We start from the raw sequence: 13,756 nt of genomic DNA, 5'->3' as shown, positions 1-13,756 counted from the left end.
AAGCAACACATTCAAGGGGCAGACTCAGCGGGCACCAGAGCCCTGCTGAAGTAAGTCCTGCTCTGGGGGTGGGCCCCCGCACAGCTGATCCTGTGTTCTGTGGTCACTGGTATCAGCCAGTCCTTGCAGCCCATCGGTCTAAGGGTAAATCCCTGCCATTAATGTGCCAACAGCAATCCAGGTACGACTACAACGGGAGGGTGTACACAGCCCATGGGGTTGGAGGGAGGGTCAGGTGCACCTGGAGTGCCCAGCTTGGACGATTGGGGAGCCTGTGCTGCAGGACGCTATATTAGGTCGCTACCAAGCCTGGGAGAGGAAGCAGCTCTACCTAATACATAGAAACGAACACAGGGAGGCTGCCAAATGAGGACACAGGAAACATGTCCCAAATACAACAGAGCAAATCTCCAGGAGAAAAACTAGAAAGGCAAGACAAGTAACCTATTAGATACAGAGTTCAAAACACTGCTTATAAGGATGATCGATGAACTTACAAGTTTAACAGTATTTAAAAAAAACACACAAACAAAACAGAAATGAAGGCGGCACTAACTGAAATGAAGAATAACTTACAGGGAGTCAATAGTAAAGCAGACAAAGCTGAGAAATCAGTGATTTGGAATATGAGGAAGCAAAAAACTCCCAATCAGAAGAGGAAAAGGAGGAAAAAGTCCAAAAACATGAAGATAGTGTAAGGAGCCTCTGAGACAACTTCAAGCATACCAATATTTGCTTGAAGGGGGTCCTGGAAGGAGAGGAGAGAGAGCAAGAAATTGAAAATCTATTTGCAAAAAATAATGACAGAAAATTTCCCCTACTTGGTGAAGAAAATAGACTTACAAGTCTAGGAAGTGGAGTCCCAAACAAGGTGAACCCAAAGAGGCCCACACCAAGACACATCGGAATTTAAAGGCCAAAGTTAAAGAGAATCTGAAAAGCACCAAGAAGAAAGCATTTAGTTACCTACAAGGGAACTCCCATAACACTGTCAGCTGATTTCTCAACAGAAACCACAGGCCAGAGGGAGTGGCAAGAAATATCCAAAGTGATGAATAGCAAGGGCCTACAACCAAGATTACTCTACCCAGCAAAGCTGTCATTTAGAATCAAAGAACAGATAAAGAGCTTCACATACAAGAAAAATCTAGCCCTAATTGGTTTGGCTTAGTGGATAGAGCGTTGGCCTACCGACTGAAGGGTCCCAGGTTCGATTCTGGTCAAGGGCATGTACCTTGGTTGTGGGCACATCCCCAGTAGGGGGTGTGCAGGAGGCAGATGATTGATATTTCTCTCTCCCTTCCTCTCTGTAAAAAATAAAATACATATTCTTTTATAAAAGAAAAAGCTAAAGGAGTTCACCACTACCAAACCAGTATAGTGTAAAATGTTAAAGGGTCTTGAAGAAGAAAAAAACTGATTTTAAAAATATGGACAATAAAATGGCAATAAATACATATCGATCAACAATTGAATCTAAACACACAACAAAATAAATGAACAAGCAGAACAGAAACACAATGATAGATACAGAGAACAGTTTGTTGCGATGGGCTGAGGTCCGTGAAAAAGGTGAAAGGATTGAGATGTACAAAATGGCAGTTACAGAATAGTCCCTGGAAGTAGTGTCCACACAGGGAATAGAGTCAATAATATTGTAGTAATTGTGTGTGGTGTCAAATGGTTATGTGCTTTATCGAGATGATCACTTAGTTATGTGATGTCTAATCACTGGGTGTGCACTGAAAACTAGTAGCAGCTGTAATGGAAAGTAAAAAGTGATTTAAAAACAGTGACTTTTCTTCTCCCCTAGGAGAAGTACCCAGCGGCTGTGCGGCTCCCGGAGGGCGCCTCCTCCAGCTGCATGCACATCCGGAGCACCAGCCAGCCAGGGTGAGTGCAGAGCCGTGGGCTCAGGCTCCCTTGCTCGCCAAGTCCCTTCCCAGCAACCAGATGGTTATTTCCTGGTGAAGACGATGATTACAAATGTAGAGGACCGAAGCAAGCTGCCTGACAGTGCCCTAACAGGTGCACACCCACTGATGGCGGCCGAAGAGGGGCAGGCCGGGTGAAGAGGGATTGGGACAGGGAGTGTGTGCACTGCAGGGCCCTTAGGGGACCAAGGGAGATGGCCAGGGGTCAGCAAGCTCTGAGAGAGGGACGACCATCTGACCTCCACTATGCTGGGCGCCTGGGGGCGAGGATCTGCCAGGGTGAGAGGGCCTGGTGACTGGCATGAGTGCCTGCCGAGGTTCGGCTTTGTTTTCAAGCCTTAAAATGGTGTCACAATTTTGCAGCTTCTGGGACGCACCCTGAAGTAAACGTGTCCATCCCTCACTCTGGTGGTGCCTGTGGCTGTAGACCATTTCAGCTTGTACTCTGCTGGGCAAATGTATGCATTCCCAGGTCTCTAGAGCTTTCTACCCTGTCTAACCCATCCATGTCCCGGGCCAGGAGGACACGGCTTCTCTGGGCCTGTGCCCAGACGTGCAGTCCTTGGGCCATAGCGTACCCTCGGCTGTTACACCAGATTCTTTTCAAAGCAGTTCATCAACTTGTTTCCCACAGGAAATTGTAAGTTCCTGCTGCTCTACGTCCTGTACTTCACTTGTACCGTCACCCTAGTATTAGTGACAGCGAGCACTGCCCAGGCCTTCCTGGCCATGGCCCAGCTTGTCCAGGACTGGCCCTGCGGGGGGCGGGCTCCCCCTCCTCCAGCCCCGGCACAGTCTTGCTTCAAGGCACGGGGGCGGCTCTGTCTCTTTCAGGTTTGAACTTGTCATCGTTTGGCAGATGCACATAGATGAGGAAGGGCAGGTCCTGCCGAAGCTGGATCTTCTCACCCAGGTGCCACAGCGAGGTAGGCAGCAGCGGGATCTGCGGTGCCAACAGGGACGTGCACTCATTTCACTGGTTCACGTGGCAACAAAGTGGGAAGCTCAGAGTACTTTTTATGTGTCTTAAAACATTCTGATCACCATCACTCCCAAAGCACAGGGGGCTGCGTGCACAGTGCGGGGAGGGGCGGGTCTCAGCGTGGGTCTGACCAGCGTGTTCTCCCGCAGCCCTGGAGCTGGACCAGGAGGGAGCGGTGGCAGCAGCCCCTCGCAGCTTCCGGGCCCTGCTGGGCGCGCTGGGCGTCGAGGCGGCGCTGGATAGCCTGCTGCGGCTGCTCTGCGCGGAGGAGCCCGCAGCCCGCTCGGCGGCCCCTGAATAGAGAACTGGCTGCACCCTTCACGTGTCTGCAGCTACGACACGTGGCCCATCAGCTGCGGGGACATGAGAAGCACATGCAGCTGTTTAAACACAAAACGCAAAGACGGACACACCAGGAGCAGCTATGCCCCCCCCCCCCCCCCCCCCCCCCGCCTCACACGCACTCTCTGGACCCACAGCAGAGTCTGCCTTCAGCCTGCAGTGGGACAGCAAGTGTCCCCCACAGGCCTGTCCCACCCGAGCCCCAGCTCCACGAACGCCCAGCACTCGAGTCTCTCCAAACCCGAGGACAGAAGATATAACTGTTATGACAGAATTAAAGAATAAATTCTAGAAAAACTGGCGTAATTCAAACAAGTGTAATTTTCAAGTTATCACAAAACTTCCCCACAAAAACTTACAATCAGCAAAATATTCTCCTTATTTTTCATGTCACATTTTCATATAATTCCACAGTTTCACCAACATTACAATATATTACAATAAGCCTTTATTAATCCCTCAAAACGACGATATAAATAATCTGTACAACTGACATGGCGTGAACCTGCCATCAGGACTCGCGTGTTCACAGCAGCCTGGCGCCTGGGGGCCCGCGGGGCCGCCCCTCGCTCCCGCAGGCGCACTGAGGCGCCGGGCACCACGCGGGCGGCTGCAGGGCCCCGGGGAGGCCGGGCAGAGGCCAGGGCGGCGCCACTCAGGAAAGGAAAGGAGTCGGTGCTCGCACGATGGAGTCTGCCCGACCCGCCTCCCGTGGCCCTGCTGCTCCCGCACACACTGGTGGCGCCTGCGCTGGGCCCTGACCTGCAGGAGCCACGGCCTGTGCTGGCTGGCCGCTCCGCTGGGGAAGTCCCGGCAGGATCCCTGTTAGCTTCGAAGGCCGAATGGAAGAGCCGCGACAGTCCGTGTCCGTGTGCTGGGAGTCTGGTGGCAGGAGCCCCGCCTTCCGGGCCCTGCGATCGGTGTTTGCGTTAAGAGATTAGACGTGAGTGTGGGCAGGGAGGAAGCTGCCCGAGGCGCCAGGCCCTCCTGCCGTCCCAGCAGCGGCCGAGCAGGGGTTAGAAGCAACGAGTCACAGCCAGCCCCGCCCGGAGCGCTGCCGGCCCTCGCCCCGCGGCCCGGCCCTCAGGGAAGTCAGACCTTGCGGAGGACGAGCGTGCAGTCCTCGCTCTCCCTCTCCTTGAGCCGGGCGGCCGCGGCGGCGTCGTGGGCGCGCACCGCCTTCGAGTAGTAGCTGGCAATCTTGCCGTCCAGTCTGTACTGGTGCGGGATGCTCTCGTAGGGCTTGAGGTCAAGGTCCAGCACAGACACGGAGAAGGCAAACCTGGATCGTGATGCGGGGACCACAGGCCTCTGGTCAGAGCTGAAAATAGAAAAGCAGTTTCAGCGCTCGCAGCCCTCCTGGCTCACAGACAGCACCCGATCTGGCCTGCACCCACCCGTCTGTCTGTGTGCACAGCGCTCGGAGCTTCTGCTGTGAGCCTCGCTCGTGCGGGGTAAGAAAGGGTTACTGTGCAGGAAGAGGGAAGACAAGCTACTCGGATATTTGTGACATCCCTGTATCCCAGTGGCAGCAGCGAAGGCTGGGCCAACTATGACCAAACCTAAGAGAGCAGGAGGTCTGGCCACTCAACAGCCAAGTGGATGAGAACATGCTGGGAGCAGACTCCGACACTCCCCTGCACATTTAGTCTCACTCCATCTGCAGGTTTTTGTGTTTTGTCTCTTAGTGCTTAGTTTTTCTAAATGTCCGCAGCTGTGGACTCTGTGGACAATGACTTGTACTTGACCCCGAAGCCAAGTCTGCACTTGGAGCTCGGGCTGTGGAGCACGCAGGGCAGTGGGCAGCAAGGTGACTGGCGAGGCGTGAGACGCGTTCCTGCGGCCGAGGGGGTCGGCAGGAGCCTGCTCTCCCAGCCGAACTACTGGCTAGAAATCGCCTGCCACCATTCAGCCTATGAGCCAGGAGGGCCTGGGCGCGGGCTCCATCCCCAGTGGGGGGCATGCAGGCGGCAACCAATGATTCTCTCATCACTGATGTTCTCTCTCTCCCTCTCTGAAATCAATACATACATATTTATATACTGAAAAGTAATAAAAGTAGCATCTTAAAAAACAATCCAAACAAAACAGCCACTTCAAAGGCTCTGCCTGAGCAGGAAGCAGCGAGCAGGCTCCTGTGCAACCAGTGCTGATGGGCCTGAACTCGGACTCATTCCTGCTCGAGAGCCAGCTGACAGGACAGCGACCTGGGGTTCTTAGCAACTCCCCAACCCCCAACAGCAGGGAGCACGTCTGCACGCGAGGGCCTGCTTCCGTCTGCTCTCAGGGCCTCAATCCCGAGCTCAGTCAATTTCAAGGACACCTCCCTCTCTCCCTTCTGAGCAGCACCAAGATGAGGGAGCATCTCCAGCGCCGGGAGCATGGGAGTAGGGCCCCTCGGGAAAACTCGGACCCTTTGTCGGCCAGAAGGTCTACCGGCTCCTGACACCTAACCCTGGCCGCCCTGAGCTGAGACTGGCACCCACATTCCAGAACTTTGTGGACACGTGACCTGGCTCCTGCTGTGAGTTCTTGGGAAGGTGACTGCTGTTCCCGGTGCACCTGCGTCCGGCAGGCGAGAGCGGAGCTCTCTGGTTTCCTCTCGATCCAGCCAATGAGTCCTCATCGCTAAGCCCTCGGCCTCTTCTTTGGGGAATGGTGGTTTCCAGCCGAAAAGAACCCCCTTTTCTGTATTTGGGTTTCACCCTAGAAATGCCCCTCATGTTTCCTGATCAGGAGACGGACAGCTCGGTGCCTCCTGGGGTGTTAGGTCAAAGGCAGAAAGCGGGCGGCGGCAGCCAGTGCCAGGCGCCCGGACCCAGGGGCCAGAACGAGGGTGTTCCCGGGCGGTGCCATCTGTGACTAAGAGAAGGCTGATCCCGAATTCCTAAACGGGGCCGGAGGACACAGGTGACGACGGGGTCTACAGACGGAAGCAGCTGCTCGCGTGCAGGTCGCTGGACGGAGGCCAGACTACCCCCGGGCAACAGCTCTCAGGCCTCGGCCGTGGCAGCAGCACCGGCTTGTTTAGAGAAAGGAGTCTGCACGCAGTATTCAGGCTGCCTCTACGTCCTTAGAGTATTTTCTGAGAAAGTAGTATCGGGTCTAGTAATAATTAATGTCGTTTTTAAACATTCGTTTAAAATCTTGCTTGGCGTTGACTTGTATTGACATAACCTTCAAAAACGTGGTATCTACAGAACATGTGAAGTGCAATTAACAAGTTTTGCTTGAAAAAGTTTGTGTTTGGTTTGGTTTGGTTTGGTTTTTGTTGCAAAACTAGGGCTAAGAAGATGGCGGATGAAGAGCATATTCGGCACTGCATGCTTTACGAGTTCCAATTAGGAAGAAAAGCAAGTGAGGCTGCAAAAAACATCTGTAGTGCTCTTGGTCAAGATGCAGTTAGCGCCAGAAAATGCTAGCGTTGGTTTGAGAAATTTCGCGAGGGAAATTTTTCGTTAGATGACAAGAGTGGTTGAGGCCGTGTGTCCAATTTTGATCAAGAAGCTCTTCAAGCTCTTTTGGTGCAAAATCCTCAAATTACCCAAGAGCTTGCGACAACTTTAAATTGTTCACAAAAAACAATTTCCAATCAATTGCGTGCACTTGGCAAAGTCCAAAAGTTTGGAAAATGGGTTCCTCATGAGTTGACCGACAACAACCGTAATCTAAGAGTCACAATTTGCAGTTCGCTCCTCTCTCGTCAAAACCGTTTGCCGTTTTTAGAGCAAATTGTTTCCGGAGATGAACAATGGGTGCTGTATGTTAATTTGAAAAGGCGGCCTCAATGGTTGGACAAAAATGAGGCTCCGCAGCCCACGCCAAAACCTGACTTGCATGCGAAAAAAGTGATGTTGTGTGTTTGGTGGAATTTTAAAGGAATTCTTCATTATGAACTTTTACCATCTAACCAAACCATTACAAGTGCAGTGTATAGTGCCCAATTGGAAAGGTTAGGCCAAGCTTTAAGAGAAAAAGAACCCGCGCTGATTAATCGGAAGGGCGTAATTCTTCACCACGATAACGCACGACCGCATACTGCAAGAATCACTGCTGAAAAACTGTGCCAGTTGGAATGGGAAGTTCTCCCTCAACCTGCATATTCTCCTGATATTGCCCCTTCCGATTACCATTTGTTTCGTTCTTTGCAAAACTTTCTTCTTGGAAAAAAATTTAATAATGAAGAATGCCTCAAAAATGCATTGACTGAATTTTTTGCATCAAAATCACAAGAATTTTACAACAGAGGGATTAAAATGCTTCCTGAGTGTTGGGCACAAGTAGTAGAAAACAATGGCAACTATATTGTTGATTAAATTTTGTTGTATTGTTTAAGTAAATTCGATTTTAAAAAAGTATTAGAAAACGACATTAATTATTACTAGACCTAATATAATAACCTGCAGTTTAATAGAACAATCTTTTTAAAAATACATATATTTTATTGATTTTTTACAAAGAGGAAGGGAGTGAGTTAGAAACATCGATGAGAGAGAACCATCGACCAGCTGCCTCCTGCACACCCCCCACTGGGGATGTGCCCGCAACCAAGGTACATGCCCCCGACCGGAATCGAACCCGGGACCTTTCAGTCCCCAGGCCGACGCTCTATCCACTGAGCCAAACCGGTTTCAGCTAATAGAACCATCTTTTAAAATTATTCTCCATGTCTTTCTATATCGAATTATAACTTCTGTTATCTCTAAGTGTGGGAAAACCAACTCTTCTCAACCCACAGAATCCCGCCAGGCCAGAGCGTCAGGCGGCCGGGCCTCACCTGGCGTCCTGCAGACAGGGCGAGAGCGCGATCATGATGGAGCAGTCCTTCGCGGTCATGGCCACCCGGTACTGCTGCACCTGCGGGCAAAGAGGTCAGCTCGCACCCCTCCTGCGGGAGGCGGGGTGAGGACGCGCGGGGTGAGGGGGTGAGGACGTGCGGGGTGAGGGGGTGAGGACGTGCGGGGTGAGGACGTGCGGGGTGAGGGGGTGAGGACGTGCGGGGTGAGGGGGTGAGGACGTGCGGGGTGAGGGGGTGAGGACGCGCAGGGTGAGGGGTGAGGACGTGCGGGGTGAGGGGGTGAGGACGTGCGGGGTGAGGGGTGAGGACGTGCGGGGTGAGGATGTCCGGGGTGAGGGGGTGAGGACGTGCGGGGTGAGGACGTGCGGGGTGAGGGGGTGAGGAGGTGCACGGTGAGGGGCTGAGGACGTGCGGGGTGAGGGGGTGAGGACGTGCGGGGTAAGGGGTGAGGATGTGCGGGGTGAGGGGGTGAGGACGCGCGGGGTGAAGGGGTGAGGACGTGCGGGGTGAGGATGTCCGGGGTGAGGGGGTGAGGACGTGCGGGGTGAGGGGGGTGAGGACGTGCGGGGTGAAGGGGTGAGGACGTGCGGGGTGAAGGGGTGAGGACGTGCGGGGTGAGGGGGTGAGGACGTGCGGGGTGAAGGGGTGAGGACGTGCGGGGTGAGGTGGAGGAGTGGCGGCGTGAGGGCGCCCCTTATTCTCCCTGTGAAATTCCAACAAGCTCCCCAGCTGCTGGTCAGCAAGGAGAGCCTGCTCCACACGCCCCGGGAGCAGCCCGGGTGGCGCCGGGAGGGAGGAAGCCCAGCAGGGCGCGTGGCGAGGACACACACAGTGACGGGGCCAGCAGACGCCTGACAGAGCAAGGCTTCTGCCCTGCGCCCCACTGCGGGGCCAGCAGTGGTGTTCCAGACAAAGAAACAGAACCACAGCCCTGCCGCCGCGCTTGGACTCCCAAAACTCGCCCCCCTGGCCCTTGGCGTGGAGCAAAGAGCTGCTGCAGTAGAACTGGTTTCCACTGTGACTGACTCCCAAGAGGGGTGCTTGGCATGGGCCCCACCGAGGTCAGGGGTTGTCATTAAGTGAGGGCAACACAAACCCTACCCCCAAGCAGCACAGCTGTACTATCTTAGGTAAGCCTGTAAGCCTTGGAGGTTCACGTCTGGGACTACAGAGGTGAAAAATCTAGCGATGCGGCGCCATCTACTGGAAATCAGTAGAAAGACCTCTTCGGAGGCAACTGCAGAAGCAAAGTATGCAAACACCACGGAGAGCCACAGCACAAGAGGGACCAGGCTCGGTCGCCCCATTGCCTTGAGGGGAACGGATTTGGGGGGGTCGGGGGAGGAGAGTAAGAGATTTGTAGGTTGTGCATGCATATAAGCACAACCAATGGACACAGACACTGGGGGAGTAGGGGAGGGGAGAGATGTCAGTGGGAGGGGAAGAAAAAGAGACATATGTACTATTCTTCGTAATATCGTAAACAATAAAATGTTTTTAAAAAAGAGTGACCAGAAAGAAAAGGAAGCTGCAGGCCAAGCACCCTGCCCCGCCTCCTGCCAGCAGCGTGTGGGCCCTGACTCCTGGGAGGGCAGGCTGCCTCCGCTCTTGCGGTGCCGGCCACACTGACACTCCCTCCGAGGAGCGCAGCGCCCCCCTCGGTCAGTGTGGCAGCAGGACACGCCTGGGGTCCTCTCCCGGCAGGCTGTGCAGACAGATCTCCAAACTGCTCACCCGCCAGCCCCACCTGAGGCAGGCTCGGGTCCTGGGTGGATGCAGACAGGAGACCCGACGAGGCCACGACAGGGCCAGACCACACCAGGGCCTGGGCTCTGAAGCTTGAGCTCCACGCGGGCTGAGGCACGTGGCTGTGTGCGCACGGCAGGGCTGCCACCAGACAACAGGCAGGGAGGTTTGCAGGGCCTGACTTGTAAAGCCGCGTGTGCTCACATGTGTTACAGACACAGATCCCAGAGAGGTTGCCTCCAGGCGGACTTTGGGACATTCCTTCCCTTTTGGACATTCCTAAATCATTTGAGTGTTTAGTCTGAATAGCTCTCACTTTACAAAAAATGAAGTGGGCCTTCCTTGTTCTCACAGGCTGGTTTGTGGTGACCCTCTGTCCCTCGCCCAGAGGACCCTCCCTGAGGAAGCCTCCCGGCCTACCTGCCCAGGCCAGGCTGCGGGGAGGAGGGCGAGGCCAGCTGTGGGCACTCAGGCTGGCCCGGCCTGCGGAAACCTGCTTTACCAGCAGGAGGGAAAGAAGCTCCTTCTGGCACTATTCAGTTCGCTAAGAACTGGGTGTTTCACAAAGTACATGACAAATGCCGTCCAACGTCTTCCTAAGAGATACGTATAAAAAACAAAGTATAAAATATTTAGCATCTCCTGATCTTAAAGACATAAAACCCAGAAGCCACAAAAGACTCAAAGATTGTAATACCTAAAAATTAAAATATTTTATATGATCTAGTCATAATGAATGTAAAAGACCCATGAAAGAATGGGAGAAAATATTTGCAACATAAACAGGTGATCAATATCAAGAATATAAAAAGTGCTAGTTCAATATAGAAAAAGAACCCCAAAAAGATAGGGACCAAATAAATTGAAAAAGAAATATAGCACCCCCCCAAAAAAAATACCTGAAAACTTGCTAAACCCCATTAATAATCAAGGAAATGCAAATCATCGTACCTTATAAAAGAGTAATATGCAAATTAGCCATCACTCCGATCAAGCCATGCCCACCAGCCAATCAGAGTGAGTATGCAAATTAACTCCAGCAAAGATGGCTGCGGCTAAAGAGCAGTTGAGAGAGGCTTGGGTTTCCCGGCAACAGAAGCTAAGCTTTCCACACACTGTGGCCAGCCTAGGCCTCCACTCAAAGATACAAAGTTTCATTTATAGAAGGTAAATAAATTCAAACAGAAATGGCCACAGCCACACAACCAGCAGGAAGCTTGACTCCACTCCAGGCTACAAAGTTTCAATTGTAGAAGGTAAATAAATTACAGATACAAGGGCCTCCACTAGGGTCGCCAGGGAGCGTGGCCGGCCTGCAAACCACCATAGGCCCCTCGCCTACGCTGACCCACACCCAAGGGAACCCCCACCCTGATCCGGGACACCCTTCAAAACAAACCAGCCAGCCCCCACCTATGCACCAGGCCTCTATCCTATCTAATAAAGAGTAATATGCAGATTGACCATCACTCCAACACACAATATGGTTGCCCCCATGTGGTCAAAGATCCTCCCCCATGTGGACACAAGATGGACATCACAAGATGGCCAGCAGGGAGGGCAGTTGGGAGGCTCCAGGCCTACAAGGGAGGGCAGTTGGAGGCAATCATCCCTGCAGGGAAGGACAGATAGGGGTGACCAGGCTGGCAGAGGAGGGAAGTTGAGGGCAAACAGGCTGGCAGGGGAGCAGTTAGACATCAATCAGGCTGGCATGGGAGTGGTTAGGGGGTGATCAGGCTGGCAGCAGAAGTGGTTAGGGGCAATCAGGAAGGCAGGCAGATGAGCAGTTGGGAGCCAGCAGTCCTGGATTGTGAGAGGGATGTCCCAGATTGGAGAGGGTGCAGGCTGGGCTGAGGGACAACCCCCTCACCCATGCATGAATTTTGTGCACCAGGCCTCTAGTAACTGAAATATTTTTCACTCATGGGTTGGACAAAACTATAAATATCCTATCTAATAAAGAGGGAATATGCTTATTAACCCACATGCTGTCACAAAGATGGTGGCTCCCACTGCAAAGAAGGAGGGAATATGCTAATTGAATGCCCTGCCTTCAAAGATGACAGCATCCACAGCCACAAGATGGCGACGTTCAGGCCCTGAGCCCCACTGGCACGCCTGCCTCCTGAGTCCCCCAATCCCTTCAGGCCCCCAGCCGCCCAGGGCCAGCCCAAGGCACAGGCAACTCTTGGCTGTCAGCTGCCCAGCCACCTAGTAACCAGGGCCGGCCGAGGCTGGCGCTGCCAGCAGTGGCAGCAGCAGAGGTGTGATGGGGTCACCCCCCGCCCCTGAGGGCTCCTGGACTGTGAGAGGGGGCAGGCCAGGCTGAGGGACCCCCCTCGAGTACATGAATTTTCATGCACTGGGCCTCTAGTGTATAATATATCTGACATAGAATGAAATAGTGGACTTACACTTTGAGTACTAATGGACTGTAACTGGGGCCAACTGCTGAGGTCAACTAGAAAAAGCTGAACAAAATATCAAAAACATATACTGGAAAGACTGGGGAGAGAGAAGCACTGGCCCAGGGGACACAAACACATCTCGGTATTTTGTGCCCACGAAGGGGAAAAGGGACTATTTTGGAAGATTGGCCAATGGGCACTTTTATTTCATTTTTATTTATTTATTTTTTTAAAATATATTTTATTGATTTTTTACAGAGAGGAAGGGAGAGAGATAGAGAGTTAGAAACATCAATGAGAGAGAGCCATCTATCAGCTGCCTCTTGCACACCCCCTACTGGGGATGTGCCTGCAACCAATGTACATGCCCTTGACTGGAATCGAACCTGGGACCTTTCAGTCCGTAGACCAACGCTCTACCACTGAGCCAAACCGGCTTTGGCCCAATGGGCACTTTTAACCAACCTCCAGAGCTCTGTGGACAATAAGCATGATGAAACCCCTCTTTGAGTTAGTTCCCAAAATGCTGCATCATTTTTTTTTTAAAAGTGTGTGTGTGTGTGTGTGTGTGTGTGTATTTAATTGTCTAAGGTATTACAAATAGTAGTACATATGTCTCCTTTTATCCCCCTATTGACCTCCCCCAGGCCTCCCCACACCCAGTGTCTTATGTCTGTTGGTTGTGCTTATATGCACCCATACAAGTCCTTTGGTTGATCTCTTACCCCCCTCCCACCTGCTCCCTGTAGTTTGACAGTCTGTTCGATGCTTCTTTGCCTCTATCTATTTTTGTTCAACAGTTTATAATGTTCTTTATTATCAACAAATAAGTGAGATCACGTGGTATTTTTCTTTATTTAAAAAAAATATATATTTTATTGATTTTTTACAAAGAGGAAGGGAGAGAGACAGAGAGTTAGAAACATTGATGAGAGAGAAACATCCATCAGCTGCCTCCTGCACACCCCCTACTGGGGATGTGCCCGCAACCAAGGTACATGCCCTTGACCGGAATCGAACCTGGGACCCTTGAGCCAAACCAGTTAGAGTTCATGTGGTATTTTTCTTTCATTGACTGGCTTATTTCATTTAACATACGGTAATGCTCTCCAGTTCCATCCATGCTGTTGCAAATGGTAAGAATTCCTTCTTTTTTTTTACAGCAGTGTAGTATTCCATTGTGTAGATGTACCACTGTTTTCTAATCTGTTCATCTATTGATGGACATTTAGGCTGTTTCCAAATCTTAGCTATGGTGAATTGTGCTGCTATGAACATAGGGGTGCATATATCCTTCCTGATTGGTGGTTCAGGTTTCTTGGCATATATTCCTAGAAGTGGGATTACTGGGTCAAATGGCAGTTCCATTTTTATTGATAATTTTTTAAGGAAATGCCATACTATTTTTTATAGTGGCTGCACCAGTCTGCATTCCCACCAGCAGTGCATGAGGGTTCCTTTTCCCTGTGTTCTCACCAACACTCGTTTGTAGATTTGTTGATTATTGCCATTCTGTCGGTGTGAGGTGTTACTTCATTGTTGTTTT

General features: G+C 52.0%; 2 protein-coding genes across 4 annotated transcripts in view; one reads left to right on the top strand and one right to left on the bottom strand.

The window, feature by feature from the left end:
* LOC118708715 (centromere protein P) overlaps positions 1-3,570 on the top strand; it is a 209,647-nt gene extending 206,077 nt beyond the window's left edge. For both annotated transcript variants that reach the window (XM_045575051.1, XM_036420139.2), the window contains 3 exons: positions 1,814-1,893; positions 2,769-2,860; positions 3,066-3,570. In XM_045575051.1, coding sequence (XP_045431007.1) covers positions 1,814-1,893; positions 2,769-2,860; positions 3,066-3,217 — 324 coding nt within the window. In that variant the 3' untranslated portion in view covers positions 3,218-3,570. The remainder of the gene's footprint in view (positions 1-1,813; positions 1,894-2,768; positions 2,861-3,065) is intronic.
* The window catches only part of IPPK (inositol-pentakisphosphate 2-kinase), a 66,412-nt gene continuing 56,216 nt past the window's right edge, over positions 3,561-13,756 (bottom strand). The window contains exons 12-14 of one of the 2 annotated variants that reach the window (XM_045575050.1): positions 8,036-8,115; positions 4,315-4,579; positions 3,561-4,256 (exon numbers count right to left, since the gene is read on the bottom strand). In XM_045575050.1, coding sequence (XP_045431006.1) covers positions 4,351-4,579; positions 8,036-8,115 — 309 coding nt within the window. In that variant the 3' untranslated portion in view covers positions 3,561-4,256; positions 4,315-4,350. Of the gene's footprint in view, positions 4,580-8,035; positions 8,116-13,756 lie in introns of both variants that reach the window. The other variant, XM_036420107.2, reaches the window with a different exon arrangement.

Source organism: Pipistrellus kuhlii, unplaced genomic scaffold (genome assembly GCF_014108245.1).
Source record: "Pipistrellus kuhlii isolate mPipKuh1 unplaced genomic scaffold, mPipKuh1.p scaffold_m20_p_62, whole genome shotgun sequence".
In the NCBI taxonomy this organism is placed as follows: Eukaryota; Metazoa; Chordata; class Mammalia; order Chiroptera; family Vespertilionidae; genus Pipistrellus; species Pipistrellus kuhlii.
Note: the sequence above shows the minus strand (reverse complement) of the source record. Positions and strands in the feature narration are given on the sequence as shown.